This window comes from Lithobates pipiens, unplaced genomic scaffold (genome assembly GCF_037356315.1).
Source record: "Lithobates pipiens isolate NorthernLeopardFrog02 unplaced genomic scaffold, aLitPip1_a1.2 Scaffold_16, whole genome shotgun sequence".
In the NCBI taxonomy this organism is placed as follows: domain Eukaryota; kingdom Metazoa; phylum Chordata; class Amphibia; order Anura; family Ranidae; genus Lithobates; species Lithobates pipiens.
In genome coordinates this window covers 252,683,624-252,702,510 of record NW_027507748.1, presented here as the reverse complement: position 1 = coordinate 252,702,510, position 18,887 = coordinate 252,683,624, and the positions used below count along the sequence as shown (strand labels likewise).

Sequence of the window (18,887 nt, the reverse complement as noted above, 5' to 3'; positions counted from 1 at the left end):
TGTAACAGGCAGCCAATAGCGCTGCTCTTCTGAGTGGGGGGGCATAACTGCCAAATTGCTCAGCCTCCCACCTCCTTAGCCAATCAGATTACCCAGCCCATCACATTTGTCCAGAAGTAAGGATGAGCTCAGGCGTGTTCGCATGGTCCACGTGCCGAGCCCGCCAGGAAGTCGGCGCAGCGCTGCGCTAATCACAGGCAGTGAGACATTGCCCCGATGCGCGGCTGCAGAGATCGGGAAATGTCTCATGCACCGACTTCCTGGCGAGCTCTGCACGTGGACCATGTGAATGTGCCTGAGCTCATCCCTATCCAGAAGATGCTAGTGGCCAGAGCTGGGCGGGATGGAGAGGATCTGACACACCTAGCATGAAAAAGGTACGATCACATTAAGACCCCTTTCACACTGAGCCCTAAAAAATAGTGCCTGAAAGGCACCTGTAAACTGCCACTTCTGCAGCCCCAGTGTGAAAGCCCGGGTGCTTTCACACTGGGGCGGTGCGCATGCAGGACACGGAAAAAAAAGTCCTGCAAGCAGCATCTTTGGGGCGGTGCCGGAGCGGTGTATACAGTGCTCCTCCGCAGCCCCTGCCCATTGAAATGGCAGTGGCCCTTTCCTCAGCCGCTAGCGGGGGGTGTTAAAAGCACCACCACTAGCGGCCAAATAGCGTTGCTATAACAGCGGTAAAGCGCTGCTAAAACTAGCATCACCTTATCACTGATGCCCCCCGCCCCAGTGTGAAATGGGTCTTAGATAAAACATGTCACAAGCTCACTGATAATGCCAGGTTAGAAGTCTAATCATCAGTGTGTTCTCCTGGTTCTGTGTGTAAAATAGGAAATTGATGGTAAAGTTTTTTTTTTGGCACTTTGTTGTATCTTGTAAACGCTTACACATAGTGCAGTGATTGTTTTTCCACACTGGTCACTGCTAGGACACACTTGTAATTTGTCTGCCATCTCTGACCATCTCCTGTACTGTGTCTGCAGTCTCTGACCATCTCCTATATTATGGTGACAGTCTCTGACCTTCTCCTGTTTTATGTCTGCAGTGTCTGACCATATCCTGTACTATGTCTGCAGTCTCTGACCATCTCCTCCATGCCTTGCAAAAGTATTCACCTCCCTTGGCATTTTTCGTGTTTTGTTGCCTCACAACCTGGAATTAACATGGATTGTTTGAGGATTTGCATTATTTAATTTACAGAATTTGCAAAACTGCTCCAGCTCCTTCAAGTTGGATGGTTTGCACTTGTAAATAGCAATCTTTAAGTCTGACCAAAGATTTTCTATTGGATTGAGGTCTGTGCTCTGATTAGGCCATTCCAACACATTTACACGTTTCCCCTTAAACCACTCGAGTGTTTAGCAGTGTGTTTGGGGTCATTGTCCTGCTGCAAGGTGAACCTACATCCTAGCCTCAAATCACACACAAAGTGGTACGGGTTTTGCTAAAGAATATCCCTGTATTTAGCACCATCCATCTTTCCCTCAACTCTGACCAGTTTCCCAGTCCTGACTGCTGAAAAACATCCTCACAGCATGATGTGTCCACCACTATGTTTCACTGTGGGGATGGTGTTCTTTGGGTGATGTGATGTGTTGGGATTGCGCCAGACATAGCATTTTCTTTGATGGCCATAAAGTTACACTTTAGTCTCATCAGACCAGAGCACCTTCCTCCATACATTTTTGGAGTCTTCAACGTGCCTTTTCGCAAACTTAAAAGGTGCCATTTTGTTTTTTTGATTAAAGTAATGGCTTTCTTCTGGCCACTCTGCCATAAAGCCCAACTAATGGAGCGTGCGGCTTATTGTCGTCCTATGCACAGATACTCCGGTCTCTGCTGTGGAACTCTGCAGCTCCTCTAGAGTTACCTTAGGTCTCTGTGCTGCCTCTCTGATTAATGCCCTCCTTGCCCCGTCCATGAGTTTTGGTGTGCAGCCTTCTCTTGGCAGGTTTGCTGTTGTAGTGCTATTATTAAAAAAAAAAAAAAAAAAAAAAAAAAAAAAAAACACTGACAGATTTTCACACAACACACACTGTGATCTGTGAATCTGTGATCAAAGAGTGTATTGGGCTGTTATTTTAATGACACTGCATGAAGCCATTCCCTTTTTTTGGGGAGGGGGGGGGCATAAGTATCCGGTCTTGCCTAGGGCACAAAATAGCAAAATAGTCTAGTACCAGCCCTGTATTCAGGCTGGACATTTGAATTCTCCCTCCCTCAACTTGTGAGGCAGGGTGAAGCAAACAAACTTCCATCTTGAAAAGACCAAACAAAACAATTCCTGCTCCAATAGAAGTCCAAAAACTGACAGCCCAAATTGGAGGGCATTACATACATACTTTCCCCTGGTTAAGGTGGAACTACACCTAAAGTTCCACTTTATCTCCTCCCCCTACCTCTTTTGAAGGTGTGTTTTTTCTTCTTTTTTTTTTAAGGGAGTGGGTACCTAGTTTTGACAGATACCCACTCCAACTCCCGCTGTAATCACCTACGATAAGCATGTCACAGGTCTCAAGGAGGCTACAGGTTCATTCATAAAGCACAGCAGAACTCACACATGTGCAATGGGGAGCTTGCTGTAAAGCCACACAGTGAAGAACCAGCTCCAGTGACAGTGCTGGGATCCCTGTACAGGTAAGGGTCTTTAACCACTTGCTTACTGGGCACCCTCCTGCCCAGACAATTGCGCGGCCATACAACACTGTACCCAAATGAAATTTTTATCATTTTTTTCCCACAAATAGAGCTTTCTTTTGGTGGTATTTAATTACAGCTGGGAGTTTTATTTTTTGCTAAACAAACAAAAAAAGATGCAAAAAAATAAATAATAAAATCATGTTTCATAGTTTGTTATAAAATTTTGGAAACAGGTCATTTTTCTCCTTCATTGAAATATGCTGATGAGGCGGCACTGGTGGGCACCAATAGGCTGCACTGGTGGGCACCGATAGGCTGCACTGGTGGGCACCGATAGGCACAGATAAGGCAGTACTGATGGGCACAGATAAGGCGGCAAAGATGGGTACAGATAAGATGGCACAGATGGGTGGCACGGATGGGTGGCACTAAGGGACACTGATAGGTACCACTGATAGATGGGACTGATGGGCACTGATAGGTGGCTCTGATAGGTGGCACTGATGGGCGGCACTGATGGGCACTGGTAGATGACACTGATGGGCACGGATATGTGGCATTGGGGTGCAGCACTGTTGAGGCAGATTGTGGGCACTGATGGGTGGCACTGATGGGGGGCATGTTTTTATTATCTAGGTGGCACTGGCAGGGGGCAGGCGGGCACTGATAAGCTGGCCATGATCGGCTTTTTTTTTTCTGGCAGCGCGAGGAGGAAAAATAGCCGATTACCGTCTCTGTTGTGTCACATGATCAGCTGTCATTGGTTGACAGCTGATCACGTGGTAAGGGGTCGGGATCGACCCCTTGCTCCGATCCGTGATCAGGCGAGTCTCATAGACTCGCTGATCACAGAGCGCGCTACGCAGGGGGCGCGCAGGCCGCTCGTGCACGGGACGACGTCAATAGATGTAGTCCCGGCAAAGCAAGTCCGCGCTGTAGCTGTCATTCGTCTATAGCGTGGATCCCTAGTGGTTAAAAGTCAGCAGCTACACTATTTGTAACTGCTGACTTTGACTTTTTTTTTTTTTTTATATAGACTGAAGACCCTCCTTAAAGTGAAACTACACTATCTGAGCACCAAAATTCAATTTGTCATTTTTAATATTATAGCAAACTCAAATTTTATAGCAAACTCACCCATCCATCCATGTCTCCATGCTTTATTTTGCTGAGAAATTAATTTGAAAAACACCCATTTCTGGCAGCTAGATGATTCTAGCATTTACTTCCTGAAATACATCCGCCCTTAGACGCATGCAGGGCAGATGGATTCCTGCCTTAGATGGCATGTGACAGGAGGGTTTGCTTAGCTGGAAAAAAATCCTCCTCCCCACCTGAAGGATTCCTGGGATGTGTAACATCATTTGCCTAGGCATGGGAACATGAAGTAACTGAAGAAATGTAAAAAAAAAAAAAGTTTAACGCAAGTAAATATGATATAATGTACTTTCCTATCTGCTACTAGCAGCACGAGGCTGGTTTCACACATGAGTATGCAGTGGCTCACAGCAGGAGTCCGGTGCGTCCTCGTTCACTGTATCAGGTCCAATTTCAAGCCAAATTTTTGTCTGAATTCGGACCTGAAATGGACCAAAAGACGCACAGGGCTCCGGTGCAAATCGATGCGGTGAAATGTGAGCCGGCTCCATAGAGACCCAGTCACAATCTCCTGCTGTGCGAATTGGATGTGGGGGAAACCCGCAAGTGTTAAGTAGAGTTTCCCCCACCGTGAAGCGTGGTGGTGGTGGCAGCAGCATGGTTTGGCGCTGTTTTTCTTCAGCTGGAACAGGGGCCTTAGTCAAGGTAGAGGGAATTATGAACAGTTCCAAATACCAGTCAATATTGGCACAAAACCTTCAGGCTTCTGCTAGAAAGCTGAACATGAAGAGGAACTTCATCTTTCAGTATGGCAACGACCCAAAGCATACATCCCAATCAACAAATGGCTTCACCAGAAGAAGTTTTGGAGTGGCCCAACCAGAGCTCCGACCTGAATCTGATTGAAAATCTCTGGAGTGAGCTGGAGAGGGCTGCGCACAGGAGATGCCCTTGCAATCTGACAGATTCTGAGTTTTTTTGCAAAGAAGAGTGGGCAAATATTGCCAAGTCAAGATGTGCCATGCTGACAGACTCATACCCAGAACAACTGAGTGTTGTAATAAAATCAAAAGGGGCTTCAACAAAGTATTGGTTTATGGGTGTGCACACGTATGCAACCATATTATTTTAGTCTTTTATTTTTACTTCACCTCCACCTAAAAGATCAAATTTTGTTGTTCAACTCATTTGTACAGTTTATAGGTCACATTAAGGTGGAAAAAGTTCTGAAACTATTGTCTCATTTTTTACATCACAGAAACCTGACATTCTAACGGGTGTGTAGACTTTTTATATCCACTGTATTCTGGAATTTATGCAGCTTATACTTTCTGACTGGCATTTCTTGAGGTGCTAAAATTCCACGGCCCCCAAATTACCCCCTTTTTTTTATTTTTTTTTATTTTAGACAACCCAAGGAATTTGCTGAGAGGCACATTGAGCCCATGGATGATTTTATTTTTTGTCACAAGTTTTAAAAAAAATGTATATTTTTTACCCAAAGTTGTCACTTAGCCTTAATGGACAGAGGCTGGCCCGTGAGTTAAACGTCTTGCAGGGTCGCAGACTAAGGGGCTCTGGCAGGATGTTGCAGCGGTCCCTTGGCCGACAGCCCTCCACTTTGGTGGCAGGGAGTTCTGTCTGGAGGGTCACCCGCACCGTGGATCGGCAAGTACAGCCCCCCTCTCCTCCTTGGTGCAGTTTGGGGTGGACGCAGGTACCCTCCAGGGATGGTCGGACCTTCCTACAGGATCCCTCTTCCCATCCTAAAGTCCCTTTTTTAAGATGGGCGTCTGGAAGTCCCAGTTTAGACAGCAGGGACTCCTGTGGGCTTCCCCGCCATTCCCATTCTGGGTGGTGTCCTGCCCTGGTGGTAAGGGGGGGTGCCAATGCAGAGGGTGCAGCGGAGACCCCTAGGTGCATGCCCTGTTGTGTGAGGTAGTGTGCAGCTTGGGGATCCCAGTGCTGAGAGCGCAGCGTGCACAGCGGTGTCCCCTTAACTGTTCACCCGGCCTGGTGGCGTACAGTACCTTTTTGGAGGGGAGTCCCTTTGCAGAGGGCGCAGTGATGTTAAAGGCACAGAGAGGATCCCGGCAGCATGCTTCAACATGTCAAACGACCAGCGGCCATGTTTGCGAGGTCCTATGACATCACAATGGTCATTTTCCCTTGGTTTGGCTGGTCTTCAGCCAGCGGCCATGTTTGTGTAGCCGATGACATCACAACAGCCATTTTTCCTTAGTCTAAGGAGACGCTGGAGATGCCAGGGCTTTGACTCTTCCTCCTCTCTTCCCCTCTTCCTGCCCGGGATTGATGAAATAGATGCCGATCATTGATGTTTGCTGGGTCCGAATTACGCCGCTTTTCCGGATGGGAGGGTGAGTCTTTGGGGGTCCTTGTTTATCTCCCTCTCTGCTGTTAGGTACCCTGCTGATTGGGGTGTGCCTTGGTGGTACCAAAGATTCCTTTTGTACTACAGGGTCTTTTTTCCCTATAGAGCCTCAGGGTCACATTTCATGCACTGATCCCCTCATGGGGGTGGCAGGTCCCTCCGAACCCCAGCTTTCCATGGTTGCGCTGACGGCGGTCCTTGAGTCATTGGTATCCCGGGTGGAAGTAGCATGTGGGCAAATACCCAGGAGGAAGCGTCCCCCTCCTTTCCCTTCTCAGTCTGTCTCATCTGATTCTGAGCCTGATGACGCCAGGGACGTGGCCAGTCCAGGGGAGTTTAATATCTCACCCCCTGACCCGTCCAATAGTGAGGATGAGTCCTCTGCGATCTCAGCAGCGAATGAAAATGTGCTGCTGGATGCACTTGTTACTGTGGTTCGGGACACTCTATTGATGGGGGGTGCGGCTGACAGAGCCACAGATGTGGCTGTGTCCTTTGGCTTTCAAGGCGACTACCTGTTTGGGGCTCCCCTGGATGACATTAACCACTTGCCTACCGGGCACTTACACCCCCTTCCTACCCAAGAAATTTTTCATCTTTCAGCGCTGTCACACTTTGAATGACAATTGTGCGGTCGTGCTACACTGTACCCAGTTTTTCTTAACACAAATAGAGCTTTCTTTTGACAGTATTTAATCACTGCTGGGTTTTTTATTTTTTACAAAAAATTTTTTTTTTTTGTCAGTAAATTTTGTAACTAAGTCATTTTTCGCCTTCACTTATGTGCGTGATGAGGTGGCACTTATGGGCACTGATGAGGAGGCACTAATATGCCGTATTTGTGGACACAGATAGGTGGCACTGGTGGGTGACACTGATGGGCATTGATTGACAGCAGTTATGGGCAGCACTGATTGCCAGCACTAACTGGCATCGCTAATGGGCACTGATTGGTGGCACTTGTGGGCAGTGGTGGGCACTGATTTGTGACACTATTTTGCAATATTGTAATCAGGGAACTAAGGATCAGTGCCTTGATTACATTCCTGGATGCCGCTGATCGGCTCTCCGCCGATTACCAGCACTTCCCTGTTTGCATGTGACCGGCTGTGATTGGACACAGCCAATGACATGGTTAAAGAGCCGCGGACCTGGCTCTTTCCAGTGATCGGGGGCGTGCGTGTCCCAAAACGAGAGCCGCACCGCCCCACCGTCATTTGATGGTGGGCAGGCGGCAAGCAGTTAAGGGTGTCACAGGGGGGAAGAGTACCTTCCTGCCTCAATCTAGGAAAAGGAAAGAACCTTGTCGCAGACAGGGGCCTTCCTTTTCAACCCATAAGAAATTCTTCCAGGCTTCTGGGACTGCAGATAAAGGAAACAGATCTCTCAAGTCTTCCCCGGAAAGTTCCAAGCAATCTTGGTCTGGTAAGCCAGAGCAGGCTTCTCTGGATCCACTGACAAGACTCCTTTAGCATGAAGGTCTGCCTTCACCCATTGCTGGGGGGGGGACATCTTTACTGGTTTGCAGATTCATGGACCTCCTTTGTGAACCTTTTGGGGGTAGCAAAGAAGAGGGACATAATATGTCCACTTCAAGGGGGCCCTGTGTCTCCTTGCATGAGTATAATTTCTGTAAAGGTTTGGGTGACGTCCGAACTACCCAAGGGTCCCCTCTAGCCCTGTCCAGGAAATTGGGCTACCTGGGTCTGACTCTGGAGTGAATGCTGACCAGGTTAGTAGTTTTTCTTCTCAAATGTCAGCCCTTCAGCAGATTCAGTTCAACAGGAAGCAACTGAGGCTCGTTGAAATCTTGCGAGTTCCTCTGGTAGACGCTGCAGTCATCCTAGTGCCAATGCAGGGCCAACAGCTTCCTCTTCTGCAGTGCCTTCGAAGGACCGAGGGCGAAAGTCTTCTGGTGGCCGTAAACGTCCCTTGGAAGCTACCTCTCAAAGAGAACCAGTCTGTCGGGATCAGTGAACCCCTCCCTACTATGGTGAAGGTGAGGAAGTCAACTTTTAGTAAGATATAACATTGTAAGGTGGAAAGCGTACGTTTCTTGGTGTGAGTCGAATGGCGTTCAGCCTCGATCCTTTTCTGTGGCTCAGATCTTAGCTTTTCTTCAACAGGGCATTGAGCAAAAGTTGGCTTTGAGCACCATCAAGGGCCAGGTGTCTGCCTTAGCAGTCTTATTTCAGCGATCCCTAGCCACTCACTCTTTAGTTTGTACCTTCATTCAAGGAGTCCGACATGTGGCTCCTCCTGTACGGTCTCTTTTGCCGCCATGGGGTTTATACTTGCTGCTATTCTCTAGAAACCGCCATTTGAGAATATTCGGGAGATTCCCTTACTTACATTATCCCAGGAGGTGGCATTCTTAGTGGCTATTACCTTGGCCCGCAGGGTTTCAGAGTTGACAGCAATATCCTGTCGTCATTTCTGCCCAAGGTTGTCTCCGTCTTCCATTTGAATAGGGACATTGTTTTGCCCTCCTTGTGTACAGAGCTGGCTCATCCCATGGAATTTGCTTTGCTTACCTTGGATGTGGTTCGTGCGATTCGAGTGTATCTGGCAGCCACTGAGTTCTTCCGGAGGTCAGACTCACTTTTTTTTTTTTGGTTACACAGGGACCAAGGACAGGGCTGCCCACTTCCTTGGCTACAATCTCCAGATGGATCAGACAGACTGACTCAGGCCTATTCTGTTAAGGGTCGGGTTCCTCCTTTCCCTGTCACGGCACATTCTACTCAGGTGCTTGGTTCTTCTTGGGTCTTCCATCATCAAGTGTCAGGTTTGCAAAGCGGCCACTTGGTCATCAGTGCATACCTTCACTAAATTCTATAAAGTAGATATTTAGGCATTTGCGGATGCTTCTTTTGGCGGCAAGGTTTTGCAGGCTTCTTTTTAAGAGGGGGGTTCCCTCTTGAGGGGTATTTTTTTCTTTAAAATGTTTTATTTCTGATGGGGCTCCTGTGACCCAGTTAAGGCTTCTGTGTCCTGGTTAAGGCACTTTTAGTTAGCCTTGGGTTATTTCTCTTATATTCACCGACCGACACAGCTCCGCTCTGTAACAAAATGGGTTGTCAGCCCTATCACTGGAGATTACTAGGCAACGTTGTAACACAACACTTCAGAACTTTTAGTTCTGCCCAGGGGGGCGGTCCGTAGGCTACCACCCCCACAGCCTGCCCTAGCAGACTCAGTTTTTTCTTGCCTAGTGAGGAGATGAGACCTACGAACCCTGCGGGCCCATAGGTCCGTGTTTTTTTGATGCAGAAGCTTGGCTTTTTGCGCAAGATGAATGATCCTGTGATTTTCTATCAACAGCTGGCTGGGTGACAGGCTGGTTCACTTATCCTTGTAGTCTCCCCAGTCCGGCCACTGAGTGTGTGCAGGTTGCAGCTACGTCTCGGCAGGCCACGACATACCTCAACTCCAGAGGTGGTCGGTGAGCTTTATGCTCCAGGGCATACATATGACCGGGCTACTGATGTCTGCGTCACAGTATGCCGGGCCAGTAGTTTTCCCTGTACTGATCAGGAATTGACTACCATGGGATGTCCCCCAGCTCTTCAGGACTGGTAACTACAGCTCTCCCTATCTTGGTAGGGTGGAGCAGCTGGGCATTCCCTGGGAGGTTGATTCGGGGGCCCCCCTCACCCCCCCCTCTCTTCTCTCCCCGGTCCCTAAATCCCCTCCTTTCCCCCCTCACGGGGGGGGGCCATGATGCTGAGTGGTGCGTGCATGTGCTGGGCTCTCACCTGTGGGTTTAGCTGTACTGAGGTGCCTGGGTCCTGCAGCTTAGTCCCACTGGATGCCTGTGTAGTCTGCCTCTGTGTTGGTGCAGCGCTGTGTCTGCCACATGTTTTCTCTAGCTTCTTGTAGCACTGATCGGCGGCCATTTTAAGTATGGGCAAGGGTCAGACATGCTTCTGGCTTCAAGCGGCCATTTTCCTAGTGATTCTCTATTAGAACACTGGCGGCCATTTTCTTGTAGCTGCGCCATGTTTTTTGTGCTCGAGCAGCAGCCCCTGTGCCCTCAGCTTCCTGTTTGGTCATCACAGAGCACTGGGAGGTTTATCCTGTGATTGTGGACACGTGTGTCAGATCGCTCACCGATCGTTCAACGATCGTGCGACCGGCTGGCCGGCCACCGACACAGTTTTGCTATCTCTGCATCTGGGAGTGCTGGGGATCAACAGGCACTGCTGTAATACAGTGTGGAACTGCTCAGGGCGGTGAGTCCAGCGGGTTAGAGCCCCTCAGTCAGCGGCAGCAGGAGGGTGGGACTCTCACTGTCCTAAGTCCCCTTCGGGTGGCAGACAGGGTAGGGTCAGCATGGCTTCAGAAACTGGTGTTTCTTCCCCTGAAATCCAGGCAATTTCAACCGGGTCACCGCAGACTGTGCGGTCCCTATGGACACCCTTACGGCGGTCCTCAATTCGTTCGTTGCCAAGATAGAGGCAATGCGTGGGAAGAAAGGTGCTAAAAAGTGGCCCCTGCCTCCCCCCGTCATCTGGGGAGAGCTCTGACACAGACTCGGGTCCTGCTGAGGCTGGTGACCCCTGCTCTGTCTTGTCAGATGATGCTGACCAGGACCGTTTGGACAGTGAGGATGAGTCCCCATCCGGGTCCGTGTGCGACAAAGCGCTAGTTGGAGCACTTATCACAGTTGTGCGTGATACCCTGAAGATTCAGGAGCCAGCGGATCTCTCTGCTGATGTACCTGTCCCTTTTGGGTCCTGCAAGCCAGCACGTTCACCCAAGGTGTTCCCGTATCTGACTTATTTTGATAAGTTCATTTACAAGGAATGGGGTCGCCCGCAACGGACCTTTGCGGTCCCCAAATACATGGCGGTGCATTACCCCTTTGAGGAAAGCCTTGTCAAAAAGTGGTCAGCTCCTCTGGTCGTGGACCTCCCAGTATCCAGGGTAAATAAAGTAACCACGATCCTGATTGAGGGGACTCCTGCATTTAAGGATCCCACGGACAGGAAGGCCGAGGCGGTGTCTCGTTCCTTGTTTACGGTTGTGGGGGTCAGCCGTGCGACCTGTACTGGCATCCGCACTGGTATCGCAGACACTGAGTGAGTGGGCAAAACGTTTGCACCGTGATCTGGGAGAGCAACAGGCCTCCCCTGTCTGCGTGGAACTAGCAGACCAACTAGTGCAAGGTCTTAAGTATGTTTGTGACGCGGCCCTGGATACTCTCCCTCTGTTCCAGGGCTTCAGTGTCAGCTGTGGTGCTGAGGCGCCTGATTTGGCTAAAATGCTGGTCTGCTGACCAGGCATCCAAGAAAGCCCTGCCGGATCTTCCTTTCCTTGGCGACCGGCTCTTTGGAGCCTCGTTAGATGACATTATTAAAAATGCCACTGGTGGTAAGAGTACTCTACTCCCAAAGGCCAGGAAGGCTAAGGAGCCACGCAGCAGGCAAGGGCCCTCTTTTTCCGCTCACAAGTGTCTTTTTCGTCCTCCCGGTTCTTCGACAAAACATCCCCAGCCCGTCAGGACACCCATGGACGGTCAAAAACGTCCCTGGAACCACAAGCCTAACAAGCCTGCGAACAAAAGTGCTACCGCATGAAGGTTTGCCTTCGGGAGTTTGCAGCCCGGTGGTCCTCCCGGTTATCCGACCAATGGGTCTGCGATCTGATTTTCACAGGCTACAAGATAGAGTTCCTCACTTGGCTGCCAAACAGATTATTCCCCTCCAGCATACCCGTGTCCCCGGTTCGTCTGGAGGCCCTGTTGGGGGCTGTAAGGGACTTGCTGAATCGAGGGGTGATTGTACTTGTTCCGGAGCCGGAACGCTTCCAGGGATTCTACTCAAATCTATTTGGATGTACCCCTTCCTTCTAGGGAACCACAATTTGGACTTGAAAGCCCTCAATCGCTTTGTAAAAGTGCAGAGGTTCAGGATTTAATCAGTTCGCTCAGTATTCGCTGCACTTCCACCTCAGAGGAGGATGTGGCGATTACCATGCAGACCCTGCAAGAATTTGGGTGGCTGTTGAGCCTAAAGAAGTTGGTGATTGTGCCAACCCAGCGTCTGGAGTACCTAGGTTTGCTGTTAGAGTCCAGGGAAGCGTGAGTTTTTCTCCTTTCAGACAAATTGCAGACTCTCAGGTCCACGGTGAAACTGCTGATGAACCGCAAGTGGTCGTCGCTCCAGTTTTGCATGCGCGTACTGGGGCTCATGGTAGCCTCCTTCAAGGCAGTACCTTACGCCCTGTTCCACAGCAGAGTACTGCAGAAGGAGATCTTGTTAAAATGGGACAAGTCTCAGTTGTTCCTGGATGGATAGTTCCAGGTGAGCCAACCAGTCAGGGACTCTCTGATCTGGTGGTTGAGGTCCCCGGTGATTCAGTCCGGAAAATCATTCCTTCCTCTGAAGTGGACGGTGGTCACTAAAGACACCAGTCTATCCGGCTGGGGTGGAGTGATGGGGGTTCAGTCGACTCAGGGCCTCTGGTCGACAGTAGAATCCGAGTTGCTGATCAATCTGCTCAAATTGAGAGCGATCAGGCTGTGTCTCCGTACGTGGTCGGTGAGTCTTCAAGGGCGTCCGATCAGGATTCAGTTGGACAACGCCACGGCGGTGGCATACATAAATCACCAAGGGGGAACAAGAAGCACAGCCGCTGCTCGAGAGGTCGCTCACATACTTCGGTGGGCAGAGCGACATGTTCCGGCCCTGTCGGCCATTTACATCCCGGGTGTGGAAAACTGGCAGGTGGACTATCTGTGTTGGCAGATGCTGGACCCAGGAGAATGGGCATTGCATCCGGAGACATTCAGGCTGCTGTGCCTGAAGTGGGGAACACCAGATGTGGATCTATTGGCCTCCCGTCTCAATCGTAAGGTGCCAAGATTCGTGTCCAGGACAAGAGATCCGTGGGCATACGCGTCCGACACGCTGGTGGGCCCCGTGGGATCAGTATCGGCTGATCTACGCCTTTTCTCTACTGAAATTGTTGCCATGTCTGCTTCGCAGAGTGGAAGCCGAGGGGATCCCAGTGATACTGGTTGCCCCAGATTGGCCTCAGGGTCCCTGGTACGCAGATCTGGTGCGTCTGGTTGCAAACGCTCCCTGGCGACTGCCGTTGCGAGAGGACCTTCTGTCTCAAGGTCTGATTTTTCATCCTGCTTTACCATCGCTGGCTTTAACGGCATGGCTGTTGAGAGCCAGGTGTTGAGGAACCGGGGTCTGATGGACTCGGTGATTCCAACTATGTTGAGGGCACGGAAATCTTCTTCTAGGAAGATATACCATCATACCTGGAAGGCTTACATCTCCATGTGTGAGGAGAATGGTTGGCATCTGCGTTCCTTTTCCATAGCAAGGATCCTGCTGTTTCTCCAGCGAGGAGTAGACCAGAGATTGGCATTGAGCACCATCAAGGGGCAGCTCTGGCTGTCTTTTTTTTTTCAACGACCCCTGGCATCGCACTGCTTAGTTGGTACCTTTGTTCAGAGAGTACGACATGTAGTCCCTCCAGTGCTCCCACCTGTTACCCCCATGGGATTTGAACCTGGTGTTGTCGGCGCTTCAAAAACCGCCGTTTGAAAATATCAGGGAGATTCCCCTGTTGACTCTTTCCCAGAAAGTGGTCTTTCTTGTGGCCATTACCTCGGCCAGGAGGGATTCGGAATTGGCGGCCTTGTCTTGCAAGTCGCCCTATCTGGTCATCCATAGGGATAAGGTGGTGTTGCGTCTGCAACCATCTTTTCTACCGAAGGTGGTCTCGGCTTTTCATATCAATGAGGACATTGTATTACCATCGTTGTGTCCTAAGCTGAAGCACCCCAAAGAGGTGACCCTTCACGCTCTCGACGTGGTTAGGGCTCTGAAGGTGTATTTGTATGCCAAGGCTCCCTTTCGGAAGTCAGACTCACTGTTTATTTCGGTGGCTTGTCCAAAGAAGGGTATGGGGATCTCGTCGGCCACCATTTCCAGGTGGATCAGACAGATTGTAGTACAAGCCAACGCTTTGAAGGGGCAGGTGCCCCCCTTTCCGGTCATGGCCCACTCTACAAGGGCAGTCGGAACGTCATGGGCCTTCCGACACCAAGCGTCGGTCGCTCAGCTGTGTAAGGCGGCAAGCTGGTCGTCTGTCCATACGTCGTCTGTCAATACGTTTACCAAGTTCTACAAGGTAGACGTCAGTGCATCGGCTGATGCCTGCTTTGGCCACAAAGTTTCAATTGGATATGCAAGCTTCGTTTTTCCTGGTTTTTCGATAAAAACGCAGTACTGTTGTGTTTATGCACTGTTGTGGTGTTGGGGATCACTCCTGTTGAGGATACCCAGTTATATGGCGGTGTTTTTTCACACACTGCTGTTTTTTGTGGGTTTAGTTTGACTAGTTTCACTAGTTCCCACTTGTCATGGTGGATGAAGTTTTTATGCTTTTATCCCCACCCCTCATTTGGCACTGCTTGAGGACGTCCCAATTTGTTACAGAGAGGAGCTATGTTGGTTCGGTGAATATAAGAGAAAATACGATTTTTTTGTACTCCCCGTAAAATCCTTTTCTCTGTAATTCACCGACCGACACTGCACCCGCCCCTCCTTTTTCTCCTTGTTATACTGCTTGTTGACGTACTGAGTCTGCTAGGGCAGGCTGTGGGGGTTGTAGCCTGGGGACCGCCCCCTGGGCGGAACTAAAAGTTCTGAAGTGTTCTGTTACAATATCCAGTGACAACCCATTTTGTTATAGAGAGGAGCTGTGTCGGTCGGTGAGTTACAGAGAAAAGGATTTTAAGGTGAGTACAAAAAATCCTATTTTTACCCACCCCTCCATTTTTCTTTGTCACTGCTTTTAAATGTCCCAATGGTCAAGATTAAGGTTGCACTGTTTCCGTGGATGAATAAGAGAGAAAATTTGTTCATTGACGGACACAGTACCCACCCCTCTATGGAGTTTTTGATACTTCTATTACTGCTTGCTACTAAACTGAATACCTAGAGCAGGAAGTGGGTTATATACTGACTGGGGACAGCCCATGGGCGTATACAGGTGTTTTTTGTTCTGCCTAATCCTACTCCTGCGGAGGCGATCTAACCCAATGGTCAAAATTGTGGAGGAGCTGTGTCTGTCGATGAACTCAAGGAAATGGATTTTACGGTGAGTACAAAAATCCCATTTTTGCTCACACATACTATGGGTATATGTAGAATTTTACACCCCAAAATGAATGTATTTTGGGGTGTAAATCTACATATACCTATGATATGTGCTTCTTCTTCTGAGTATGAGGATACCACATATGTGAGAATTTTTGGGAGCCTAGCCACGTACAGGGACCAAAAACGAATGACCACCTTCATGCTTTCAAAGGGCATAAGTTGCTAATTTCAGTTCCTCATTGCTTATCACAGTTTCAGAGGCCCTGAAATAACACCCCTCCCCCCATATGACCCCTTTTCAGAAAATATACACCCCAAGCTATTTGCTGAGAGGCATGTTGAGTCCATGGAAGATTTTATTTTTTGCCACAAGTTTCTGGAAAATGTGTGTGTGTGTGTGTGTGTGTATATATATATATATATATATATATATATATATATATATATATATATATATACATTTTCCAGAAACTTGTGGTAAAAAATATTATATATATAATATTTAAATTTTTATTTTGTTTACACAAAGTTGTCGCTTTAAATTATATATTTCTCACACATGCTATGGGTATATGTGGAATAACGCCCCAAAACAGATTTATACATATGTACAAGGGGTTTGCCCTGGGACTTTGAGTGAGGTGAATATGATTAGTCAAGAAACATGTCATGGAAGTAAAATAATGTTGATTTATTACAGTTGTTGCGCATCTGAAACACAACAGCAATAACGACAGGCCAATAAAATATGCATATGTGAACATGAGACAATCAATATACATGGCAAAACCATATATACTAATATACAAACATCAAAGAAATTTGCCTGCATGAGGAGTAGTACCCAACGACGTTTCGCGAGACCATGCACGCTCTTCAGGGGTAAATGCTTTGCTAAATCTGTAATACAAGTAGTAAATCAAATAAATGTATGTTGCATCAAATAGGCAGGAAGGTGAGTAATGATTAGGGTCAGGCTAGGGACCCCATAATCACCAATGGGCTGGACCAGGCCATCAGTCGCTGATTCCACTGGTGGCGGCAGCAACAAACATCCAGCACGGGAGCTGAGGGAGCGGGAGAGGGGAACAACCGGAGCACCAACATGGCCTTGATAGATAAAAATATAAGTGTCCCTAGAAGTCCGCCCTTGTCCATGAACTGTAAAGATTGTGAAAAAAATTATATGTATATATCAGAAAGACACTGCGAATAAGGTAAACTTCCTGCTATGTTGGGTATGCATATTGCAAAAATAATAAGAGTGTATGTAGTTGCAGGTGATTTTCCTGTGTTGTTTCATATACATATACATATAAATGTATAGGGACCAGCATAAAGTAAATGCTGGTATATGCCAGTTTATGAATAGATCATTAATACCAGAGTTTTCCGCTAATTCATTCGATAGAGCAGTCAATCCTTCCAGGGCTGTGGTCACGGTCCCTCCAAGAGCTGTATTATTAGGGATATAGTACCGACCATTTTACATACTCCCCCTCTCTCCGCTAATATATCTAGGGCCATACGGTTTTGCCATGTCATTAGAGATGTGGGAGCTAGCTGTTCTGCCCTTCACTGCGCCCCTTGTATAATTTACAAATTGTTGGTTATAGTATATATAGTTAATTTAGTCAACATTTTTATTTATAGTCACCCACCAGAAAAGAGATTAAAATCTAGCTGGCACTTGGTTTCTAGCCTTCGTCTCGTCTATGGATATCTGAAAGTCAAATGACCCCTTGGGAGAGGTGTCCCTTCGATACCGTTGGTGACTCTTAGTCCACGGGTGTTCTGACAGGATCCTCAGGGGCATAGCTAGCTGGACCATAGCACAATCCCCATTGACAGGTATCCTAGCTCACAGTTTGTATTCCCCACACATCCACCAGACATCAGCTCTCTGAGTGTCATGTTCAACCCAGTCACCATTGCCCTTGTTAATCCTCTCTACCGTTCCCTGGGAGTACAAAACAAGTAAAGTTGCCCAGATATGCAGTAACTGCCTGAGGTATCTGAGGTCTCTGTACTGGGGGAAACCACAAATTCAACGTGTGACTGGTAGAATTTGTTTCAGGTTTGTAGCTCTTATGCCGCGTACACACGATCAAACAATCGGGTGGAAAAGTCCGGCAAACTCAAGTCCGCGGGACAATCCCCCCGTGTGTAGCCTCCGGTGTACTTTTTTGACCCGAACGTACGGCGGACTTAGAAAGTAGTTTTGCACTCCATTCTTCCCGCCGGACTTGCATTTTGGAGGACAATCCGGCCGTGCGTATGCCAGTCCGCCGTACTTTTGAGATGAACAGACTTTTCCCGCCTGAATAAAAGTCCGCTCATTTTGAGCGGGTCTCCAGGTAGGCGGGGCCCGCGAAGGAGACGTCGCTGACCCCGCCACCTGGTATGGACTTAAAGGGGAACCCCAAAGCCGAAAAAAAATCATCGTGGGGTCCCCCCAGGTCCACATCAGACCCTTGTCCGAGCACGCTACCCGGCCGGCCAGGAAAGGGGGGGACAAGCGAGCGGCCCCCCTCCTGAGCCGTACCCGGGGGGTGCCTTGGGGAAGGGGGGCGCGCGGCCCGCCCACCCCAAAGCACCTTGTCCCTATGTTGATGAGGACAAGGGCCTCTTCCCGATAACCCTGGCCGTTGGTTGTCGGGGTCTGCGGGCGGGGGGCTTATCGGAATTCGAGAGCCCCCTTTAATAAGGGGGCCCCCGGATACCGGCCACCCACCCTATGTGAATGAGTATGGGGTACAATGTACCCCTACCCATTCACCTGTGAAAAAAGTACAAAAAAAAACACAACACAGGGTAAAAATTGTTTATTGCACAGCTCCGGGGGTCTTCTGTCTTCGCGGGTCTTCTCACCGGACTCCTCCGCTAGCTTCTGCTAGCTCTTTTACTAGCGGAGGAGCCCGGCTTTCTTCCTCGCCGCCGGCTTCTTCTTCCGACTTCGGGGGTCTTGTCCCCCTCTTTGGTTCTTCTGCTGGGCCACTACGCCTTCTTATAGCTCTTTTACAGGCGGTGGCCCGGTCTTCGGTATCCGGGGGCCTCCTTATTAAATATAGGCCCCCCGCCCGCAGACCCCGACAACCAACGGCCAGGGTTGTCGGGAAGAGGCCCTTGTCCTCATCAACATGGGGACAAGGTGTTGTGGGGTGGGGGGGCTGCGCGGCCCCCCCTTCCCCAAGGCACCCCCCATGTTGAGGGCACGTGGCCTGGTACGGCTCAGGAGAGGGGGGGCTCGCTCGTCCCCCCCTTTCCTGGACGGCCGGATAGCGTGCTCGGACAAGGGTCTGATGTGGACCTGGGGGGACCCCCACGCCGATTTTTTTCGGCGTTGGGGTTCCCCTTTAAGTCCATACCAGGTGGCGGGGTCAGCGACGTCTCCTTTGCGGGCCCCGCCTACCTGGAGACCCGCTCAAAATGAGCGGACTTTCCTCCGCGTGTGTGGGCGAGTCCGTTCATTTCAAAAGTAGGGCGGATAGTACGGCGGACTTAGTACGCCGTATTAGTCCACTGAAAAAGTGCCGTGTGTGGGCAAGTAGCCCTGTCGGACAGACAGTCCGGCGGGAAGTCCGCCAGACTAATTCCGCCGGATAGTCGGCTACGTGTGTACG

The 18,887-nt window shown here is 49.4% G+C and overlaps 1 protein-coding gene across 12 annotated transcripts in view; it reads left to right on the top strand.

Annotated features, from left to right (window-relative positions):
- The window catches only part of LOC143982506 (zinc finger CCCH domain-containing protein 11A-like), an 805,224-nt gene that overhangs the window by 694,119 nt on the left and 92,218 nt on the right, over positions 1-18,887 (top strand). Inside the window, exon 12 of one of the 12 annotated variants that reach the window (XM_077481307.1) lies at positions 14,855-14,900. The exons of the other annotated variants lie outside the window; for them this stretch is intronic. Within the exon in view, the coding sequence (XP_077337433.1) occupies positions 14,855-14,900 (46 nt within the window). The remainder of the gene's footprint in view (positions 1-14,854; positions 14,901-18,887) is intronic. 12 annotated transcript variants of the gene reach the window in all.